Raw genomic sequence first — 23,495 nt, 5'->3', positions numbered from 1 at the left:
TATAAATAATGTACGGTTGTAATCATCTTTCACTTGTTGCTATTGTTTGTTATGACGTTGGTATCTTTAAAATGATGAACGATGCTAATTCATGCGTTCTCGCGGAAGAGAAGCCAAAACCTTGTTCATTCTGAATAACAATTTTATTACGCGTAATACGACATTGGGAGATATCGTATAAACTATGGATAGGGTTTTCTTGTGAGACGTAATAATGAGGTGCACGATGACTCTTTTGACATCAGTAATAATCATAAGTGTTTTGTCTTACTACCATGGAGTTAATGCATCTGGAAATGGTATGTTATTAATTAATTGTTAATTCAATGTTTATTACGTTTTAGTTTTTTGCTTTATTGATCCTGAAATTAAATTAAATTCATTAATTTTCTAAAAATAATTTCTGTTGTTTGTTTTGTTTTGTTTTTTACTTTTCATAAAAAAAAGTAAAATATGAAAGCGAATTCGCCTTTATTTTATTATTGATTTTTTTTAAATATACAAAGGATTACACTTTGGAGTAAAAGTTACAAAGTTTGATTTGGAAACAAATTATTCAAAATGAAAGTCGGCAAAGGTTTTAGAAAAAGGCAGTCATTTTGTAAGACGATGCAAGGATTCAAAATGATAACATGAAAATAATTAAATATCTAAAATTCCAATAATATTGCATCAAAATTTAATTGCACTTACATTCAAATAGTAGACATTTACTTGCCTACTTTTTGATTTTTCTTCATTCAGTTTTGTGATTGAATTTTATTTGTTTTCTGTCAGTCATGGAACGTAGACTGCGAGAATTGGAGCAACAACTCTATGATCATATTAAAGAAGAATATCTTCGATTAGTAGATCTAGAAAGTTTTAAAACTCAAAGAGAATCTTTGACTTTACGCTCATTTAAGCAGAGAAAGGTGAGTCTTTTTTTTATTGGTTATAAATATTATTTGCCTTTTCTGTTTCTATTTTCTTTGCATAAGTTTGGTTATTTGACTTTAAAAGTTTTAGTTTTATGACTACTATTGATTATGACTTCATGAACTGCTTATTTCTTCGTAATTCTGTGTCTAAAAGTCCGTGAAAAACTCGAAGATCCTGTTCCTGTATTAGGCCATATTGATTTTAAAGAGTAGCAGTTATAGTGTCGTATGTTGACTTTCTCCGAAACATAGCTAATTGTATTTAAATACTTTTCCTTGTCACAATTGTCATAAATCTTATTTTTACCAAATTCGACCTCCAAAAAGCAATTTGGTGGTTTTCGGTGAAGTTTGTGTAGTTCCTTTGCGTTCTGACAATTGTTTCTTCCTTATATATATATATACACATTTAGTACTACTTCTCGTCCTTATAGTTTCTTTAAATGCATCTTAAAATAAACATGCAATCAATTATTTATTTACTTAAATTTAAAATTTTTAATGTTCAGCAAATCAATAAATATCATTATGATATTCAAACTGAAACACCCAAAACACGTGTATTGTATCATTTTTTTCTTTCTTGCATATGCCATATGTCATCTACAATGACAAAGATATTCAATAGTTGTCTTTCTATCTTAATTTCTGCATTACCCACACACAGCATTCCACAAAATGACAACGTGTACAAGTAGCTGAACAAATATTTCGATGTATTTTGAATTCCACGAGAAAGTGCATTGCTCCATCACTGTTAATACAAATGCTAATCACACTATAAATTTGATTTATTTATTCTGTCATACGAACGGAATCTCGATGTGTATATGTTCTGCACTGATTTATTACTGATGTTAATCGTTAATGTTGTGTCTAGTACATTTCCTGTCCTACTGATCGAGACTGACCGATGGATACAATGCTGGTTTACATAAAATGATACCTCGGTTGTCTCATTGTCGTAATTACCACTACTGTCAATGAATACGTATCTACTGCTATATAGCTGAATGCTTCTGTTGACAAAGTAATTGAATTATTAAAGCATTTGGTCCATACCATACGTCATTATTTCCTTATTTCGAACTATAATTTGTGACATCAATAATTCTGTAAAAATTCGTAATTTGTTCTTGTCTGGATATGGTCATCTTTTTTAACAAATATGCCAAGTAAGTCCTTGAAGTTGGCAACCTTAAAGTATCAGTAAATAAAAGGACCGGAAACGGGTATAAACAAATAAACCCCTTAAGCTATTCGTATTCATTAACAATTACTTAAACTATCGTACCCAAGTTTTTACTAGGCACCTAAGATGTTTATGCTTCTTTTAAACTTAAACTTGAACTCGTTTGTTTGGTGGATTTTCTTACGCCATGAATCACTTTATCATTGGTAGTGTATGAATTTTATGCGGACCGGTACTTAAAGTGTGACGATGCTGGAGGGTGAACCCTGCACTGAACGGAGAGAAAAGAAAAGAGACGATTAGATCAACTTTTTAAAAAAAAATGTCAATTGGCTTTATTTTCAGACCCTAAATAAGGAGTTGCTTTTGGAAATAAACAAGATAAATCCAAAACTACTTTCCACAGAAAGCAGAATTGATTTCAAATTACTGCGACATTTTGTTAGAACATTGGTGAAAGGCCATAAATGGATATTGTGAGTATGCCATTTGTTAAACTCTCATCGGCATTTGCTAATTTATAAACTGACTGAAAACAAGAATACATAAATGAAATACTTTATGTTAAGAACATTTTTTTTCAAAAAGTATTGCTTCGTCACTTAAAACACTGCACCCATAAACACTTTAAACTACGTTTTCCCACGTACATTTTACTTCAAAACAAATGTTTCCGTTAGCTGCAAACATGTAATGTTTTATTCAAAGGAATACAGAGTTGTATATTTTGTATATAAAGGTCAGACATAACCTACATAAAATACATTTAAGGACAGCTTTGTTTTTAACTCTGTGCCCCCTTTGATAATCTCAAGAGGGTAAATATTTTTTTGATTGCGTTCCTCTCACACCGGGCTACAAATAATTACATTGCTATTGTTTTAAAGAAGTTGTCTTCATATATTTGAAATAGTTTTTTAAGCATCATGCTGGTGTTGATTTATGGGTCGAAAGATAAAACTACAAAACGTTCAAATATGACAATGGTTTCATATAATCCATGCAGCGAAAACAATAACAATAGAAAGCTCTATTCATTTAAAGGAATTGATTGATTGATTGATTGTCGCAGTTTGATGTCCTGTGACTGATATTTCATGCGAAATAGGGCGAGAACGTTTGATTAAACTGAAATGACTATGCTATGTAATAATGTGACATCCCAGACCAGATTTAGATGTGGCGCATGAAAAATAATTCCGATTCGTCATCGATATGCTGCCGAGTGGCGGAAAAGCAATAACCGACTACCAACGTGAAAGTCTTGATAATACTCTATCGTGGTTCGAACCCACACCCTCCTTTTCCAACACTCGAGACGAACGTCTGACTAACTCTTTAAAAAGAGATACATCTAATTTTGCAAAGAGTAATCAAGGGAACCAAAATTAAACACATTATATTAGTGCTTTTACCTAATACTAATACTGGAAGTCTCCAAAAGAAAACCCGTTGCCCATGCAATCAATAATATACCTGAAGATACTTTACATTAGAATTAAACTATCTGAATTTAAAAAAAAAAATATATATAAAAAATTTATTTTTGCACCAATTTTCACGATTCTTAGATCGAAAACTTCCTAATTATAATTAACTTCTAGGTATGGTGCCATCAATCCTATAAACTACTTAGAAGGTTTACGTATGATAGACTTGGAGCATGTTTCTATTGATGTAAGTACCTTATTGTATGCTTTATTTCCATCAAAGTTTTTACACTATTGCAAAAATGACTGCTCAAAATAAACTCATTTTAAAGTTAGTTCAAAAACACAAAGAAAAGTTTATCATTTTTACTACATAAAATATTTCGGTCTTGTACAGCTACATGGGAATTGAGAAATTAATACAACTAGTAAATAAATACACGTACAGTACTGTTTAAAGGAATTCTTCATAATAATTCCTCTACATAATACAATAACTGTTACAACTTATAATGGAAGGTAAAAAAATACTTTATTTTTATAGGAGAGGAAGGAAATTTTCTTTTTGAAAATAAATATATAGTATGTTTGGTGTAAGGTCTATAGTATACGAATCAGAAGAAAATATGTATGGTTAAAAAGAAGTCATTATTTTGATGGATACAATCGTAGAGTGTTAGTTTTAGCAATCAAAATTCCAAGACAACCAAACAGAACATGAACATAGTTTAAAATTAACGATGAAACGTTATTTTATTGCATGCATTACTTTCTGTTGAAAACAACAAAAAAGACATTTTTGTTTTTCCCCTTCAGATATATGAAAAAATTTCACTAATGAGGAAGGCAATTAAGCTAAAAAGGACCAACTACATTTCAAGTATGGTGAGTTTAAAAAAAACCAAACACTATTTCAAAATTATAATTTTACAGTTGAATAAATTTGTGAAGTTTGCGGAATTTTTTTTAATCATGTGCACCAATAAACATACTGGTTTGCAGGCGTTTATTTGATATAAATGACAACAAGGTGACTACCACATACGATATGTATTATCAATTAATTTACCAAAAGATTTATTTCGTTGTCGGAACAAACATCAACGCCAATCATGTGTGTATACTATAAATTTAGAGTATTCGTAAATTATTTGGTTTTTTTTTTAAAAACAAAATCAACAAAACTGACAAACGGCTTTCGTAATTTGAAGCTTTTCATTTTCCACCACTGAAAATCAAGATGAGACATCACCACACAGAAGCCGATCTATTCATGCAATTTGTGAAACAATGTATTATATTTTCAATAAGTAGATAGATGTGTTATAGTCGGGGTTAATAAAATAAAAGTCTCGAGATCTTCATCAAAATCATACGGCAAACAATAACCTCTATATGAACCAAAAGCTTTTTATATCATGTTAACTAATACCATAACACGAAAACTCTTTTATTTTTAGGTTTCCTGTTGATATTTTGTTAAATAACTCATGATGTGTATGTCTTTTTTTAGCGTACAACGAGGGAAGCCTTTCTCAAAGAAATGTTAGGTTATTTCAAAGGTCCAAATTTTAACTTGTTGGATAACAGTAGGTTAGTAAACTGTTATCAAAACTTGCTGTTTCATTAAAGAAGTTGGTTCGGTAAGGGCAAAATTTTGCCTCAAAAACGAAGTCTGCATAACGAAACTTTTATATTGTTTCTCCAGCTCTTTAATGTGTTTTATAGTTGATTTTATTGGTTTATGGTAATAATTTCAACATACACAGCCATATATGCCCTTCAAAATGGCCGATATTGGGAAAATCTGTTAGAAAGGCACAAATTTTGTGCGTTTTTTCACGCTTTTAACAATGTCCACATGCGTGGTGACTCTCCTGCTTTATAAATTTTGTGTATATTACAACACAAGTGAAAATATCTTGAGTCAACAAATGTGTGGCCACTTCCGTTCCACATAAAAACAATCTTAAAAATTATAATGTTAAAAGTTAAAGTTTTGTAAAAGTTACTTAATGCATAGTGCTATTTCTGGAATAATCCCGTTAAAACATCTTATATTTAGTGTTTGTGACCATTTTACTATACTACTACTACCTAGAAATCAGCTTTAAGAAAGTTTTCAAAAATACCCAAATTATGTGGCCAATAGAGGTCTTTGGTGTTTAGAGTCATGTAATAAGCCCGAATAAGGTAGCAACCATATATTCTAGATATTATTAATTTTTTCTAGCATTAAACACGGATCTTTATTCGTGTAATTCTGTGCGAAACATAATTGTTTAAGTGTGAAGTTTTATCAGAAAACAATTAAGCATGATGGGCTTATAAACTTTAGTTAGGGGCGTTTAAAGGGGACTTGTAGAGGTTAAACATTTTAAGTGTTCACTTAAATTAGAAATTCCAAGTGTGCATGTTAAGCCTTATATGCCGTGGGCAAAGTAAGACATTCTATATAAATACTAACTTAATTTCCTGAATATTATCTAACGAACTGATTCTTTTGTTTTAGTCTTACACCTCCGGCTGTCAGAGATTCTGCATTCATGCGTCAGTTAAAATTGTCATATGAAGCGTTCAGAGAATTGAGGTCTTTCTTAAAGAATGTGAGTTTTTTTTTATGATCTTAACTAAGAAAACATCGATTTTAAATACAAATTTCAGTCATAGGTTGTTGCATATTTTCAACAGACACTGTTTCCAAGCTTTCTTGAAATGTTGAATCAATAATTGTATTGTAAAAAAACGAGTGTCAGAAAAATGTGTTTCGTAATGTAAAAGTTGAGAATTACGTATACAAGTGCCAATTTCAAATAATTAAAATTGGATCCTTTGAAATAAATTATTACAACAGTTAAATCCTATATCCAGCTAGTTGACAATTTGTTTTCTGATTTCTTAATAGTTTTTAATTAACGGATATATTTAAGCTGTTGCAGATGTAGATTTCAACATCTATGTTTTTTGTGTGTGATCTAATTATCTATCATCATTCAAATGTATATGAAATGGTATATTTTTACCCGAACTGATTAAATATTTTATTTTCAGGAATATATTCCAGCGACAAGAAAATATCCCGGGGTTTATTCCATGCCAAATGGTATTGGATACTACAAAGCTTGTTTAAGGTTCCACACTACCCTTCCCATATCACCTGATGAGGCTCATGTTATTGGCCTGGACGAAGTTGAAAGAATTGCAAATGAAATTACAGAAGTAAAAAATTATACTTAAGTCAAATTATTTGTTGTCTGATTTGTTACCAACAAGTAACGATTTGATCACATAATACCGAAAGAGAGTTACATCATGATATAAGTTTAGTCGAACCGGAATAGGTATCAGACAGGCTCGCAGAAATGGGTCGGGGAAGTGAAATTTAAGTGAGAAAAGCCTTTATTTATTAAAATTTAGAATTCAAAGACAAAGAAAACGTAAGAAAAGAATTATTTACAGTATCCAGATCCGAATCGCTGAATTATTCTAAAAAATTAAAAATGGACAACCTTTTTACCTATCGTATGTCGCCCCTTTCAGCTATCGTCCTTTTTTTCAATGATTTTGAAAACGTAAGAAAAATGTATTAGTGCGATGCTCGAATGTAGTCTGTTGCATTAATCATATTAATTCATTGGTCAGACCTTAATTATATGAGGACTTTAAGGAGACTTGTGTCTTTATATTTCCTGGTGTGTAACATACGTTGCATTGGTGTATTCATAAATTGATTTTGATTTTACTGTTTTATAGATAATGTGGTCGCTTAACTTCAAGACAGATTTAAAAACCTTTATAAAACATGTCCAAGAACAAACTTTAGTATCAAGCGTAGGTAATCACTATGTTATTATTAAGATAACTGTTATTGTTGAAGTAAAAGCAAACCGACCATACTGTTATTGTTGAAGTAAAAGCAAACCGACCATACTGTTATTGTTGAAGTAAAAGCAAACCGACCATACCTAGTTCGAGTAACAGTATGTAAAATAATCCGAGAACAATGACTAGATAAAGGAAATAGAAAAAAAAAACACCTCGAATAAGATAAATTGATTTTAAGAATACACACAGAAACTTAAGTTGTACTAACTACTTAGAGTATGGACCACGTGCGCTGATAGGGTAAGCCACCTTTGTTTACACATGTGTTCATATGATATAAAATGTTTTGATACCATCTCGCATTCAAAACTCTGTATTAATTATTTGTTTAAGGCATATCATTCCGTCCACTCGTCGGAGGCAATATTTATTTTCATTAATACTTTTATTTGCAATCTTGTATATTTACTCATGACTGAATACTGCAATGAAATACATACGACAGGTACAAAAAATATTTTTTTTGCATGTATGCAATTTTTTTGGTCAGCCATATTAACTTCCCAAACAAATTAAACCAAAGAATTTTCCCGTTGTGATAATATTTGCTATACATTCACTGTCACGAAATATCTGCGAAAATAATCCCAACGCGAAATCTTCTTGTATAATCGGCTTTGAGATTAATACATCTGACCACGAAATTTACATCAATAAGTATAATGTCATACCAAAAAAATGTGGTACGAATTATAACAATTTTTATAATGTATAAACACACACTTAAACTGGTTTGACCATGTCTAATTACCATGAGTTGTATGACATTAACTATAGATTCATCGATTTATTGCTCTTTAAGGATATTTACATGTGTACACCATTCACATGCTTTTACTACCTGTAAGTAAGTACTACAATGTAAAGTGACATTAAGCAACATGAACACGAATGATTCATATTCAATGAATAATTCAAATATTTTAATCGTTGTAGCGAATTTCTTTTATTTATAGGATCAACAAGTTGAAAAGATAAATGATATATTGAAACAAGTAGATGAACAAGTGTTAGAAAAAGCATTTTATAGATTTGAGAGACCTCCAATTCAGTAAGTGTCAATAGTGTTAATATGGTTTATTCAGATTAAGGGTTTGCATGCGTTCTTTTTTGTTAAACTTTCTTGTATTGATTATTCACACTTAACATTTTCTTAACTCTCAGGGCGAAACATTATGAGCATGTTTTGCGTTTCTGTTTTTTCAATATGCTTGCCAATAAAAGGAATGGTCTTAAGCATCCCTGATAATAAACCTGCCATGATAAGGACACGAAAAAATAACAGTTTACCGACAAAAATAATAGACGTTGATTCCGAAAAGGGCAATCGTGATCAGACTGTCCGACAATATTAAAATCTTTGTTCCTTGTCATGCAAAATGTACATAAGTAAAATCAAGCGCAGTAAAAAAAAGAGCAGTAATTAAACATTATATTCAAGCTACTTAAACTAGCCTCAAGAAAACAAGTCAAAATATATTTGCTTACAAGATATGATATAAAATGAGTTGAATTAATTTGTTAGAAAAACCACAAACGACACAGAATTTTATGAATCGTAAATCAATAATTTTTTCTTTTGTTCCTGTTTTTAATTTCAAATATATCTATTTTGCACAGGCTGGTTACTGTTAACAATGATAAAGACCTTACATTAGCATCGTATGGTAAAAATGCTTTCTATATCAACACAAATCCAAGACTTAACAGGTATGTAAACTCCTGTACCAAAATGTTCCAAAGTGATAACATGGCATCTGCTTCATATTAATTCATTGTATAAATTCAGTGTTTTATTCAGTTTTGAAAGTCGCTTTTCTTGAATAAAATGAATGTTTACATTTGATTGATAAGGACTTTACGTAGATATGCCCGAATTCAATTAATTTCGGAAGTGGTCACCGATTTCCTAGTGCTTGAAATATAAGTTATCCGAATAATCATAAAGTTATAACAAATATTACGATCTGGACCTTATTTTAATATTAAAATTAAGAAGGGTTTTATTCGTACATACCAGTTTCCGGTTCTGTTATTTGCTGAAATTTTTAGCACAGCCACTAAAGAATTATTAGAAAGAGTAATCAAGGGAACCAAGGTTATGGCGGTAATCAAAAGAATGCTATCCAGGAACAAAAACCAGACATGGAAAACAGACACACACAACAAAGAACATAAAGTAATTAAAATCATACATACAAAGTAACAAAAGCAAATGAGCAACTCGGACTTCACTAAAACTAAGAGCATGTACCAAGTGCACCGGTAGGGACAAACGAGGAAAGGAAAACTATGACCCATTGAATAAATCAGTTTTCATGGTGCAGATGGATACACCATAACGATCCATGAGTTCATGATGACCACCATAAAACTTCTGTAGTGATGACTTCAATCTTGTAGCAACATAACCCTGTTCCAGAAGCCTACTTGTTAGAGCTCTGGCGCGGGATACAAAATAGTTTCGGCAAGCTCTGGCATAACGTATGAGTTGTGATATGAACACTCCACATGCAGGTGATGAAGGGATGTTGTCACAGATGAAAGGAAAGTTGACAATTTTGAACGAAAAGTCTTCACGTTTGTCGTAAAGTTTGGTCAGTAGTTTTCCTTTACCATCGATTTCTAAGTGTAGGTCAAGATATGAGGCTGACTTCACAGTGTCTGTAGTATCCTTTATCTCAAGTTTTTTTGGGTAGATGCGATGTATCAAATCCCTGAAATTAGGATTGTTTAAAGATAATACGTCATCTATATAGCGGAAACTGAGATTAAAGGATCTAGCCAAACGATATTCTTTCTTTCGGATCAGATCAGCTATAAAGTCAGACTCATAAGAGTGAACGAATAGGTCAGCAAGTACACGTCCACCACACTGGACAAATATGTTGTCGATTAAAAATTCCAACATTTTGTAAACATCTTCCTCTGTATATCTAGATGATGATTTGGAATTATTTCTTACAAATTATGAAGAATCTCTACCAAGAACTATATATTTGTATCTAGGTATACCATCTTTTTTCGAAAAAACAACGACGTATAATGTTTTAAGTCGGGATTTTAACTGAGTATGGGGAATAGAAGTATACAGTGTTTAAAAATCATAGGTTTTAATGCTATTATATTCAGATAATAGTCTTGAATTGATTGCCTCCAAAAGATCTTTCGAATTTTTCAGGATCCACATTGAATTAATATCACTACGGGAGTAACAAGTATTGTGGTAGGACTGTAGACCCTCTTTGACAGTTGTGAGTATAGAAGTTAAAAGTTTTGAAAGAGGTTTGGTGGTACATTTTGCAGATCCAGCTATGAAACGTTGTTTGTATGGATTCTTGTGGAGTTTAGGAATCCAGTACATAGACGGTAAATCACAATCATCGTCCTTGGTAGAGAGACAAAAAGAGGATTGCAAAGATTTATGGTTTTCCACAATCTCTTCTTTGGAGAGTGTGGTAGCAGTATAGGTCTTATCACTGCTATTATTTTCTACGTCTACCTCTGATTGTTTATTACATTGGATGTAAAACGTTTTGCAGACAAAAACAATGTTGTTTTGAGCTTTGTCTATATGTACAACATCTTTGCCATGTATAGTAGACAATGTTTTTGCTACATCGGGGTCTTTGAAAACCGATGTAGCCTTGGCACTCATTGACCTACTTAAAACTTTCATTCGTTTCAAAATTGAAGACCTCACGGCCTTTTACATTTAGAAAAATGTAATAAAATGTTTTTTTCCCTAACTGGACAGAATTTGGTTCACATTTGGTTCCATTTTAAACTAAGGTTTCCATGTTAAACTACAACAAAAGTTTTGTCGGCGAAGTAATCAAACACTTTACAAAATATAAACCGGATACTAAATCAGATATTTTTAAGCTGGGTACAGTCACATTTTTATTGCATCAAGAATTATTTGCAGGATGAAAAACTATTGAATTAAATACTCTCTTAGCTCGCCACTTAAGGAGGTAGACCTAGAGTAAGGGAAATAACTCTTGAAATCAGTGAAATGTTTGTATCATATTCAACTTCACCAAAGCCTCTCAAGCATTTATTTGAAACGGAATGGAATCAGTCCAAGTTACGTTCATGCTTACATGAGATTGATGTTAAATGCTGAATACAAACGTTCCAATGATTTGCAAGAGTTATGTCACTTACACTAGGTCGTCTTCATCCTTAAAATAAACTTTCATTTCTGAACTGTTGTATTTATTGTAGGTCTGCCCTTATCACTAAACCCTTAGTTCTTCATGAAGCTAACCCTGGACATCATTTTCAGGTTATTATATATATTTGTTTGAATTTTCTTTATAAATAGTAACACCCTTTTTAACTTTATGAGACCTTACATCATCTTATATGCCTTAAGTTTTCGATAACCAATAGAAAACTTCCTCTGGGCTAGAACATTAAAGTATAATCTAAAAAGAAGAAATATAATTCTAATATTGAATGCGAAGATTTAAAATTGTCTTCTTCATATTAGAATTGGTTCGTTTCATTTTTGTGGTAGTGAAAGATTTGTTTACAGTCAACAGTTTCAAATACAATGCTGTATGATTGCAGAGTGTAATGACAGGTTTTCGCAAGGACAGGAAGTTGATGGCAATTATGTTTTATGATATAATATATTAGTAATATTATATAATAATATGTGTTGAAAGTAGTGGTAGTAACAGTAGTAGTAGTAGAAGTATTGCTTTAATTTATGACATGACGTTTGTTTTAGCAATCATATGTGAACTGGGATAGAATTCCAGCATACAGAAGAAACGTTATACTTTCTGGAAATTACATCATTCCATTTCGTTATCCAACTTACACAGCATATATTGAGGTATAATAAATTTAGTTTTCTACCGTGACTGTACCTTGCATTTCTTTGACATTTTAAAGAAAACATGGCGTTTGAGAAAGCTATAAGTACATTTCAACTCATTGATGTAGCATCGTTTAATAATATTATGACACTAGGTATGTGTTACACACATTGGAAAGGTGTTCTGTTTGGCATCTTTTATATATGTACATCTAATATTTTAAGTCCATCTAAATATGTCTAACATAACTGATGGATAACATTGGGGTGATATTTCATAATATAGAAATACCGATCTAATATAAATATTGCAACTTTCGGAGTGTCATACTCGCATTTCAGTAAGTAACCTGCCATCAGAGGACCTACAACGAAATACAAAAGCAGAACGACACCCAAAATAATTTCAAAAAGTACCTAAAACCAAAGTAAAATCAAAATAGGAAGGCAAATCCAGCATCGCGAGGCTTATTAAATGTAGTACTAGTAATAACGAGTCGGTGTTTCATAGGTCGTAACTTGTGTGATCCTGCAAATTTCAGGGATGGGCTTTGTATGCTGAACATCTTGGCAAAGATCTTGGACTGTATCCTACTATTTACGATGAGTAAGTTAAATATTGATTGCATCACGGCGGGAATTCTTACGATGAAGAAATATAATGAGTACATTATGATGTAATCATTTGCGAAAAGTAAGTTTGAAAATGATTTTATTACAGTTGAACCATTTACGATGAGTAAGTTTGATGATGATTACATCACGGTTAGGCCTTTTACGATGAGTAAGTTTGGTGATGATTACAACACTGTGGGACCTTTTACGATGAGTTAAAGATGATCAGCTAGAAAGCATAATGATTATATTGGTATTAACGACTATTCCCGGTGGTTTATATGTTTCGTTTTGTACTTATTTTTCTTTAATGGTACGTGATGCAGGCAGCTTAGGCTTATCACTGTAGTAGATACACCATAGAATCAACGGAACAGTCCGGAATACAAAATAAATCAAACAAAAAACAAAAAGGAAACAAAATACAAAAAGACCTTAAAAATAAAAACACTACTGCTTCTTAAACTCGTTTATCTCATTTGTTCATACTGTTTACTCGCATAAGTCAGCCCTTACCGAGTTGGTATTCTACTATAGAAATGCTGGGATGTCATGATTAAGCTTACATTAAAACCACTGAAATAAATGAATAGAAGAGCAAAAAATACTGGATTCAAGTAAAAGGATACGAACACAAACAATTATCTCAAGGTAGAATGAATTTATCAAAACCTTCGAACATGTATCAGGTACCGCTAGGGGTTACATCTATTTTTTAACTTTAACCACCAAACAATTCGTTCGTGTTATGTCCTGTATTGAAAGAGTTACGGTTTTTGTCGGTTATGTCTGGTAATGAGCTCAAGTTATAATTTTATTACTAATACTTAATTTAGGCGTACTATTCTTAGTTTTATAACTATAATGAAAGACGCTTGTCTTATCAAAGGGCATGAAGCAATTCGAGTTTTCATAATAGATGAAGACCAGCGCATGCATGATAGCTCGACTAAATTAAGTCGAAAGACTCAAAATTTGCCATTGATGTGAAAACTTGTCTTCTGGTAGAAATTTTATATAAAAAATATTTTACAAAGATAATTAAATAACACTACAGCAATAAAGTTGAAAGCGATAGCACTTTCTGTATATCCGTTACACCCTTCATTTCGTTCATTAAACAGCTGACACAACGTAGCTTCGATGATATAACTTGACAGTCTTAGTGAATATAAACCACAAAAGTCCCCCAAAATCTTTTGTAACGCAGTGTTAACCAATCAAACGCACGATATGGGTGACGCTGACGATCAACTGACTGTTCCTATACTTGGTGTAATTGTCGTTTTCGTGCTAAGAACATATATTCAATTCTTTGCAGTCATTTGTTGTATATGATCATGACCGACTAAGGGATTTCTTAACGTCCTTGGCTATTATTTGTTCATGAAAACCATATGTGCGTTTTCATGAAACTTTTAAAAGTAGGTCAAACCTTATATAATAATCACAGTAGCAATTTAAAATATGGATGAAATGTGTGTACCCCGCAGTACCCTCACTAAATGTTAAGCAATATTTAGAAGAGAGCTTATGAAAGTAAAAGGGGTATAAATAGGTGACCTCTATATTTTTTTTATAACTGCTTTTCAAAACCTTAGTCAAACATGATTTCAATGTGAATAATTTACCTTTTAGTTGACACGTTTTCAATGTTATGCATCTGTGTACTATTAACACACATTAGTCAACATTTGTTTTCATTGAATGATAAGTTGTGACCCCGAAGTACCCCTGTCCATCTCTATTGGAAGCTCTTTAATAGGGGTTGTACACGCTGTGGAAATATCTTTTAAGAAAGTTGAGTATTTATATTTAATACATATTTTATATATATTTTAGTTCTATATCTTCTAATATTTCGTGTGATGTACGATTTAGAGAGAGATACTAGATTTGTTAAATATAAATCTAACTATAGTCCTTCGGACACCTGCATATTAGAATATTCCAATTTTTCAAATTCAGCTATTGAGTGCCGCATCAAAATAGAGTCTATTATAATAGTAATAGGGGTGTTTACTCTTTCTTTCAATCACATTGATGGTTACGTGTGTTTCATTTCTTTGTATATCATTTAAATAAATTAAAAAAAATAATAAGTATAATGCATGATTTTAAAGATGAAAGTTAAAAAACCCTGTCTTTGTTCACACTACACACAATAACTTGAAAACTCTGCCACATATTTTAATAAAAATTGATTGAGTTTTCATTCGATTTATAAACAAATACTGTAACATAATAATTTGGCACTGTTCTGTGTTGTCAATGCATGTCCATAGGCACTTTGTGTCGTTTGATAATTTCACTATATATTAGTATAAGTTGGTTGCTCAACTTTTCAAATCCAAAAGGAGTCTAATGAAGCTGTCATACAGGATATATTTTACTGGGTTATGGGATTTTCCTTTTTTTTAAATATTTTTGTAGAGTACAAAGATTTAACTGTATAACATACACTGTGTAGATGTTTTGGTTTTTTTTGCGGGGGGGGGGAGGAAATTACAATGTAGACATCATTGTGTTACGGTTACCTGGTCATTTGAGTATAGAAGTTAATTCTGACAGAATCCTACAGAGGTGTGTGTTTTTATTATATCAGTGCAGTTTCATATCTTCGATCAATTAAATTTATCCCGATTTTTTGCAATTTGACGATCATTTGAGAAGGAAAAATTCAAACAACACAAAACTAAAAAATACCTGTACTGACATTGTGTGGACCCATTAATGGTCCAAACGTTTACACATTTATAGTACAATATATCATCACAAACTAATTTTATTATTTATTTTGCTGTCTCTGAAGAGCCAGTACTGACGAAATGCAAATGAAATAAATTATTGCTTGCTTGCGTTTTTCTCCTAAAGATACAAAATGTTGGAAAAATGGCACCAACTTTACTGCCTTGATTTTTTACACAAAAATGTAAGAAAAGTTTTAATACATGTTACTTCATGTAATCTATAACAACTATGCACTTTTGTTACCAATCTGCTGAACAATACAAAGGATTGACAAAGCTATTGCTACATTTAAACTAACCAGTTGCTATTGAAAGAGTTGATGGATACTCACCTACGAATCTTTTCAAAGCTAGCTCCTGGTTATTTAAATCTGAAGCAGCTACCTGGGCTATTCTATTTTTCATTGGTAAGGGGAGTTCAAATTTAATAAATTATATTTTGTTGACAAGATTGAAAACCATGATTTAGAATAGTATATTTAAGTATTTATTTTATCGTAACTACATTGTCAGAAGTCTTACCGGTTTATATTATTATAAAATGAGACCCAATTAATATTCATTTCCTCCTTCATAAAACTGGAATAGGCCTACCAAGGTGTCCTTTTAATGGAAAGTATGTGATTCATACTATAGTTAAGGAGCAAGTGCTATGAGTTTATTTTATTCAATTTTTAGTAGGAGTAGGCTTAAAAGTGAATTAAGTGTTTTATTGTGAAGGATTTCCATTGGAATTATAGTGTTCCTGATTAACTGCACTGGTTTTCATAGTTTGGGATTAAGTATCATGTTAATAAAAATTTTCATTTGTGTTATAGCTGTGGATTTAGTGCGTTGAGTTTGATTGAAATTACAATTCGGGATTGTAAGTGCAATGATTTTCAATGCAATTTAAGTGTTATTTACATTGAAACTTCTTTGGATTAAGTGCTGTTCATTGAATTTATAGATTTGGATTAAAATGCTATTTTTCTTGAAACTTTTGTGGATTATTAAAGTGCAGTGATTTCATTACCATAAAATGTAGTTTGGGATCTAGTGCAATGGTTATTTTTAAAGTTATGTATATATGTATGGGTTTGACTGTTCCCGGGGATTGTGTAAACGCTTTAATGCTTTACACCCTCTGTGAGAGACCCCAAACGACAGCCAAGGACGTTAAGAAACACATCAGTCAGTCGAGTATTACACATACGATTGCAAAACGGGTCTATCAGTATTGAGTATATATGTTAGCACGAAAACTTAAACCAGGTATACAAACAGTCAGCTGACTGTCAGCGTCACTCATATCGTGCATATGATTGGCTAACACTGTGTTACGAAATATTTTTTGGGGATTTTAGTGGTTTATTACCACAAAGACAGTCGAATTATCTTCTAGAAGCAACTATGTTCTAGCTTTATAATGTACGAAATGAAGGATGAAGGATATACGGAAAGTGCTATCATTTTCAACTTTATTGTTATAGTGTTATTTAAAAAGCCATAGTGCGGACTAACTAGTGCTGATATTTTTATTTTTACTGTCATCACAGGGGTGGAGCAGTCCAGCAAGTTTGTAAAGGGGGGGGGTTCCAAGTTTTCATTTGTACCCCCGCACACAAAGCTTTGCTGGTTATATAGGAATCACCCGTCTGTCTGTCTGTCCACATTTCTCGTGAACGCAACTCCTAAACCACTCAAGGGATTTTGATGAAATTTTATAGGAAGGTTGGGCATCATATCAAAATGTGTATAAAGGAATATAGTTACTGCCACCGTAATCAAAATGGAGAAAATCCAACTTAAGTGGTTTTTTTTAAATATGTTTAAAGATCATATGTGCCACTTCTTCTCAACCGCTCCAGCGACTTTGATGATATTTTAAAGGAAGGCTGATCGTTATGAAGAAATATTTTCATAGGACATATAAAGTAGATAATTGAACTTAAGGGCAATTCATTGAACTCTATTTGAAAGAGTAATCAAGGGAACCAAGATTCTAGCAGAAATAAAAAAAAATGTTATAAGCATATGAGTTAGCCGCATTGAATGGACCATTTACTTCAATTTTATTTATAAAATTTCTGTTTTAGTAAGAAAAGAGACAAGGGCAAATAACGAAATAACACACAGAAATGGTTTTTAGGATGAGAAACGATACGAAACAGTTTGACATGGATGTTTGTTTATATTACTACTGAATGATTAATGTTCTTTCTGCGTAATTAGTTTTCCGTGTCGTCGCGTTACTTGTATATAATATATGAATAATTTCTTGTAGGCTTGGTCGGCTAATATCAGAAATTTTAAGAGCTTGTAGACTTGTAGTTGATACTGGAATACATGCATTTGGGTAAGAGACAAGTATAGAAATCATTTATTATAAAAGGCTCATAGTAATTCAATGATCTTATATGTCTGTTTACCCGTAAAATGTTAATCATCGTCAAGTATGTTTTTTCCTTACCTGTATTAGTTTGAAGTGACGATGGTGTCCTGAGGTAACGAGCCAATGGTATCTTACCTATTTGTTTGAGGTATTACGACAATGCGTTCCATTCAATGAATAAGTTAATCTTACTCATCAAGTTCTTACTAGCTTTCAATTTGATTGAAATTCTGTAATAGTTTCTGAAAAAGCGAAAATAATCTCATAAGAAAAATCATCATCAATTTGTTCAGACTTACCTAACAAATAATAGACGACAGAAGAAAAACTAAATATAAAATTGAGAGCAGTTGTAAGCTTTATGAAGTAGATACGTAGACCACCGTCGGTGAATATGCAACTGAATTTGATATATTTTAATTACCCACAAACAAAAACCAGAAAATGAAATGAAATGGATATTTTCCTTGAAATTTCGTCATAACTTTTCTTGTATTTAAATTAAACATTAATTTGCCGATTCTGTTTTTACTACTTTGTCTTGGCCAAATAAAATGTTGTTATTGTGATACAAAAACTCGAAATTCCTTCAGATGGACGAGAGAGCAGAGCATAGAATATATGCAAAATTACACAGGAAGTGATATTCAATTAATTGCCAACGAGGTAGATATGGCGATAACATGGCCAGGTAGGGCATCAGCATATAAGATTGGAGAAATGAAAATTAAAGAGCTGTACCAACAAGCGTCGCAAAAACTAGGTAAGAATTCCAATAATCACTTCAGAATGTTGTCCTAAATAAAACTGCATATCTTCAGATTATACAGCATCATCTGACCCAAAGGACCAAGTGTTTGCAATTACTTGACATCCACGATTGTCGTCGTCTTTTCCTATGATTCTACTAGGCCGAATCAAATATAATTTAGTTGATTTGTTTTTTTTTAGGATATTGTGCAAAAAAATGTAAGACATGAATACAAAAAATGAACACTATTTTATCGTTTTGTATCATAGGCTGACTATTTATATCGCATCAGTTTACCCCGTGTGATATTTTTAAAAACAAATCCGCCGTTACTGAAATATACCATGGGGGTCTAAACAAACTAAAACTTCTTATGCTCTTCAGTTTTTTGTTATTAACGTGCAAATTATAAGAGTTAGCTAACAAATGTTAACTGCATTATCATAAAGGGTTTTGCACATGAAATACAAATTTAGAACGTGTTTTTTGTTGTTATTATATTGTTGTTATTATTTCTAGATATCTGTTCCACTGAAAGTACATACCAAATTTGAACCCGACTTATTAATGTTCATTAAAAGATCCTGCTAGGAACAAATATTTGGATTTTGGTCTGTCGACAGACATTCCCACTGTTAGTAAAAATCAATTACATAGATGAAACACCAAGTTTTTTTTGTTTTGTTTTGTTTTTTTTTTTTTATTATTATTATTATTTTTTTTTATTTCAATAATTTAAAAAAAAACATTAGATTTAGACATGAAGTAAAAATGTTTAACTGTATAAAACCTATTCATTGCAAAATGTTGACCCCTGTTGGAGTTATTGCGCTTTTTCAACATGTTTTTGTTGTTGTTGCTATTTTCGTGTTATTATTTTTAATACGTTCACCCCTTTGAAGATTTCTGACCAATTGAAACTCAACTTGGTGTGACATTTTTGAATTTTTGTTTTGGTGATAAATATGATTGCTCTAACTAAAAAAAGACCTTGGTGTCAAACAGCGAGTTTTGCAAATATTGCAAAAGCCATTGGTTTAGACGAATTCTGAAGGGATACAAGTGTTCAGCAAAATAAAATATACCCAATGTTCGTGGATTTTGTAACCAAGTAATTCATACAAAAACATCTTGGACTTCATCTCATTCGCACTCAACTCTAAATCTCCCTCTTTACTTTATTATTTTTACAAAGCAAGCCTGAAAACTCCAGTTTCTGAGCTTACGTTATCATTATACAGATTCTGGATATTGGTCATCACAGACTATTTAAACCAGTTCGTGTTAAAGTCAAGATGAAGAAAAACAATTATTTCTCCCACTTCCGTCAACATAGGTATAGATGCCATTAATTTTGCAAACATCCTCCATCATAAAACCGTACAGAACAAAGTTTCGCCGTATTTCTAAGACAAATCCATGCCGATTATATCATACAGTTATTCCTTTACCTTACCTATTGCATCCAAAATTGTTAACTACAAAACGGTATTGCAGGACCTCAAGATGGAGGACTTCAAGCTAAACCACCTGACAGTTCTGGACAAAACACACAATCCAAATAGTGTCAATGCTACATCAGTTTTCAAAGATCTTGATGTAGCCAAAATATTGTCTACTGTACATAACACATTACATACAATGTTTATTATCAGAAGTAGATGTATAAATTAAAAGCAGTACATAATAAGAACTATACTACTACCACATCCTCCAAGATAGTGGAAAACCATAAATCCGTTCTATCCTCCTTTTTGTCTTGCTACTAAAGTGGGTGATTACGATCTTCCGTCCATGCAACAAGGCTTCATAGCTGAATCTGCACAATGTATTACCAAGCCTCTTCCAAAGCTATTATTTTTCGTACTTACAGCTAGCAAAGAGGGTCTTCAGTCTTACCGCGACATTTGTTACTCACGCAGTGGTATCTGTTCAATGGTGATCCTGAAATCTCTCAATGCTAGATTATTATCGGAATATAATAGCATCAAAACCTTTGATTTTTCAACCCTTTATACTAATATTCCCAATACTCAGTTGAAATAAAAACTCAAAAGCATTATACATCGCTGTTACTCCACAAAAAATACGGTACATCATGGTATTTAGTACTTCATACTTTTTAAGAGTAATCAGGGGAACGAAGGTTAGTTATAGCGGTAATCAAAAGAATGTAATCCAGGGACAAAGACCAGACACGGAAAACAGACATACACAACAAAGAACATAAAATAACTAAAAATCATACATACAAAATAACAAAAGCAAATGAGCAACTCGGACTCCACTAAAAACTGGGAGCATGGACCAGGTGCACCGGTAGTGTAAGCGTCCTCTGCTTTTCTAGAAACACACGCCGAAAACAAGATTCCAAATTATCTTCTAAATATACTAAAGAATATGTTGTCAAAGTGCTGATTTTCATAATTGACAATCCTATTTGTCCACTGTGGTCGACGTATTTTTCAACAGATGTCCAACATTCCTATGGAAAACATATTGTGCTCGCTACTCGCTGACATATTCTTCCTTCAGGTTTTGTACCGCGCTAGACTTCTTACAAAAAGGCTTATGGGATAGGGTTATCTTGCTATTAGTTGATCACTACAAAAGTTTTATGGTCGTCATCATGACCTAGTGGAACGTGATGGAGTATCAATCTGCACCATGAGAACCGATTTGTTTACCATGTCATAGTTTTCCTTTCTCCTTCATATACCCCGGGACGTGACATTTTATGATAACCTTGGCGAGTGTTTCTAGGGAAACTGAGGACGCTTAACCTACCGGTGTACCTGGTCTATGTTACTCATTGACTTTTGTTAGTACGTGCTATTTAGGTTACTAGTATTTCATGTTTCGTGTTGTGTGTGTCAATTTTCCCTGTACAGTCTTTATACTTGGAATATATTCTTTTGATTTTTATTAATTCATGTGAATGATGTCTACGATACACAAACCAACCAATGTTTCAAACATTTTGGTTTATTCAACTTTGTACTTTAAGAAAGATAAACTATAAAATTTCTTTGAGATATAAATAAGTGTGTTGACAACCGACATTGTATTTCATTGAGCAACCAAGTTTTGCTATATTTTGATCCAGTGTTTTTTTTTTCTTCCTTTTTGTTTTCTATTTTATGATTTGCAGGTAAAAAATTCAATATCAGGGAGTTTCATGATGTCATTCTTCGAAGAGGCGCTGTTCCTTTAAGCATTTTAGAGGATATTGTGGAAGACTGGATAAAATCTAATCGAGCATCAAATGGAATATGGACTTTGTCCTACTGTCAGTTTACGATTTACATTCCATTTTTGATTTTGCTCTTTTAGTTCGCGAAATAAATGATTTAAACTACTAGAAAATCAGATATATCTGTATCGTTGTGTCATTTGATCTCTGATTGAGGTCATTGTGATAGTCTATGAGATTATTTCATTTCTTTTTGATGTCATATTGTACAATGCCCTCTCCAAGTAAATGCTAATTTTGTTGAAAACAGGGTATACTTCTTAGATTATATGCCAAATCAATGTGGTTCATGAAAATATTATTAAGCAAAACTCTTCAAAATTAAAGTAACTAAGACAAAGATATTGCGAGCGTACCTATGTTAGGTACAGTAAGCATTGATATATTTCAGGTTCCGCTATGTCAAAATCTAGGACATTACTAGACAAACTATTTTCATTCACTTTTTTCAATAAAGTGTTTAAAAAATCCCTGAAACTTTGATAAATGTTTACAAAATGCTGCAATTTTTAATCGACAACATATTTGTCCAGTGTGGTGGACGTGTTTTTTTAACAAACGGTCGGCATTCCAATGGAAACAAATTGTGCTCCTTTACTTGCTGACCTATTAATTCACTCTTATGAGGCTGACTTTATAGTGATCTGATCAGAAAGAAAGAATACCGTTTGGCTAGATCCTTCAATCTCAGTTTCCGCTATATAGATGACGTATTATCTTTAAGCAATCCTAATTTCGGGGATTTGATACATCGCATCTACCCAAAAGAACTTGAGATAAAGGATACTACAGACACTGAGAAGTCAGCCTCATATCTTGACCAACACTTAGAAATCGATGGTAAAGAAAAACTATTGACCAAACTTTACGACAAACGTGATGATTTTTCATTCAAAACTGTCCAATTTCCTTTCATTTGTGGCAACATCCCTTCAGCACCTGCGTATGGAGTGTTCATATCACAACTCATACGTTATGCCAGAGCTTGCCGAAACTACGCAGACTTTTTGTATCGCGCTAGAACTCTAACAAATAGGCTTCTGGAACAGGGTTATGTTGCTACAAGATTGAAGTCATCACTACAGAAGTTTTGTGGTCGTCATCATGAACTCGTGGATCGTTGTGGTGTATCCATCTGCACCATGAAAACTGATTTATTCAACGGGTCATAGTTTTCCTTTCCTCGTTTGTCTACCACGGACTTGACTTATTATGAGCAACGCGGCGGGTGTTTCTAGAAAAGCAGAGGACGCTTACCCTACCGGTGCACCTGGTCCATGCTCCCAGTTTTTAGTGGAGTCCGAGTTGCTCGTTTGCTTTTGTTACTTTGTATGTATGATTTTAGTTATTTTATGTTCTTTGTTGTGTATGTCTGTTTTCCATGTCTGGTCTTTGTCCCTGGATTGCATTCTTTTGATAACCGCTATAACCTTGGTTCCCTTGATTACTCTGTAAAGTAAATCTAAAACATTACCAGGACATAGTTTCGTTTGG

At 32.4% G+C, this 23,495-nt stretch overlaps 1 protein-coding gene across 2 annotated transcripts; it reads left to right on the top strand.

Annotated features, from left to right (window-relative positions):
* The first annotated feature begins 74 nt into the window (after positions 1 to 74).
* Positions 75 to 22,248, top strand: LOC148625006 (uncharacterized). Of its 2 annotated transcripts, none has more exons than XM_088568190.1 (17): positions 75 to 299; positions 778 to 914; positions 2,458 to 2,588; positions 3,717 to 3,789; positions 4,359 to 4,427; positions 5,056 to 5,135; positions 6,055 to 6,148; positions 6,594 to 6,761; positions 7,296 to 7,373; positions 8,384 to 8,478; positions 9,048 to 9,137; positions 11,658 to 11,718; positions 12,169 to 12,276; positions 12,801 to 12,865; positions 17,890 to 17,961; positions 18,591 to 18,760; positions 19,268 to 19,392. In XM_088568190.1, exons 1-17 carry the CDS (start codon positions 215 to 217, stop codon positions 19,300 to 19,302), a joined length of 1,611 nt encoding a protein of 536 aa, XP_088424316.1. In that variant the 5' UTR covers positions 75 to 214; the 3' UTR covers positions 19,303 to 19,392. The 2 variants fall into 2 exon arrangements, with proteins under 2 accessions (XP_088424316.1, XP_088424315.1); XM_088568189.1 differs by lacking the exon at positions 19,268 to 19,392 and adding an exon at positions 21,900 to 22,248 and having other exon boundaries at positions 76 to 299.
* The last annotated feature ends 1,247 nt before the right edge of the window (positions 22,249 to 23,495 follow it).

Source organism: Perna viridis, chromosome 2 (assembly GCF_037379345.1).
Source record: "Perna viridis isolate PV_CMFRI_1.1 ecotype Kerala chromosome 2, ASM3737934v1, whole genome shotgun sequence".
In the NCBI taxonomy this organism is placed as follows: domain Eukaryota; kingdom Metazoa; phylum Mollusca; class Bivalvia; order Mytilida; family Mytilidae; genus Perna; species Perna viridis.
Note: the sequence above shows the minus strand (reverse complement) of the source record. Positions and strands in the feature narration are given on the sequence as shown.

Bases quoted from the DNA above. Each gene is read 5' to 3' on its own strand.
- LOC148625006 (XM_088568189.1), top strand. From the start codon at position 215: ATGAGGTGCACGATGACTCTTTTGACATCAGTAATAATCATAAGTGTT. The intron at 12,277-12,800 runs GTATAATAAATT...TGCAAATTTCAG, and splicing joins CTTACACAGCATATATTGAG to GGATGGGCTTTGTATGCTGA. The intron at 12,866-17,889 runs GTAAGTTAAATA...AATTTCTTGTAG, and splicing joins TATCCTACTATTTACGATGA to GCTTGGTCGGCTAATATCAG.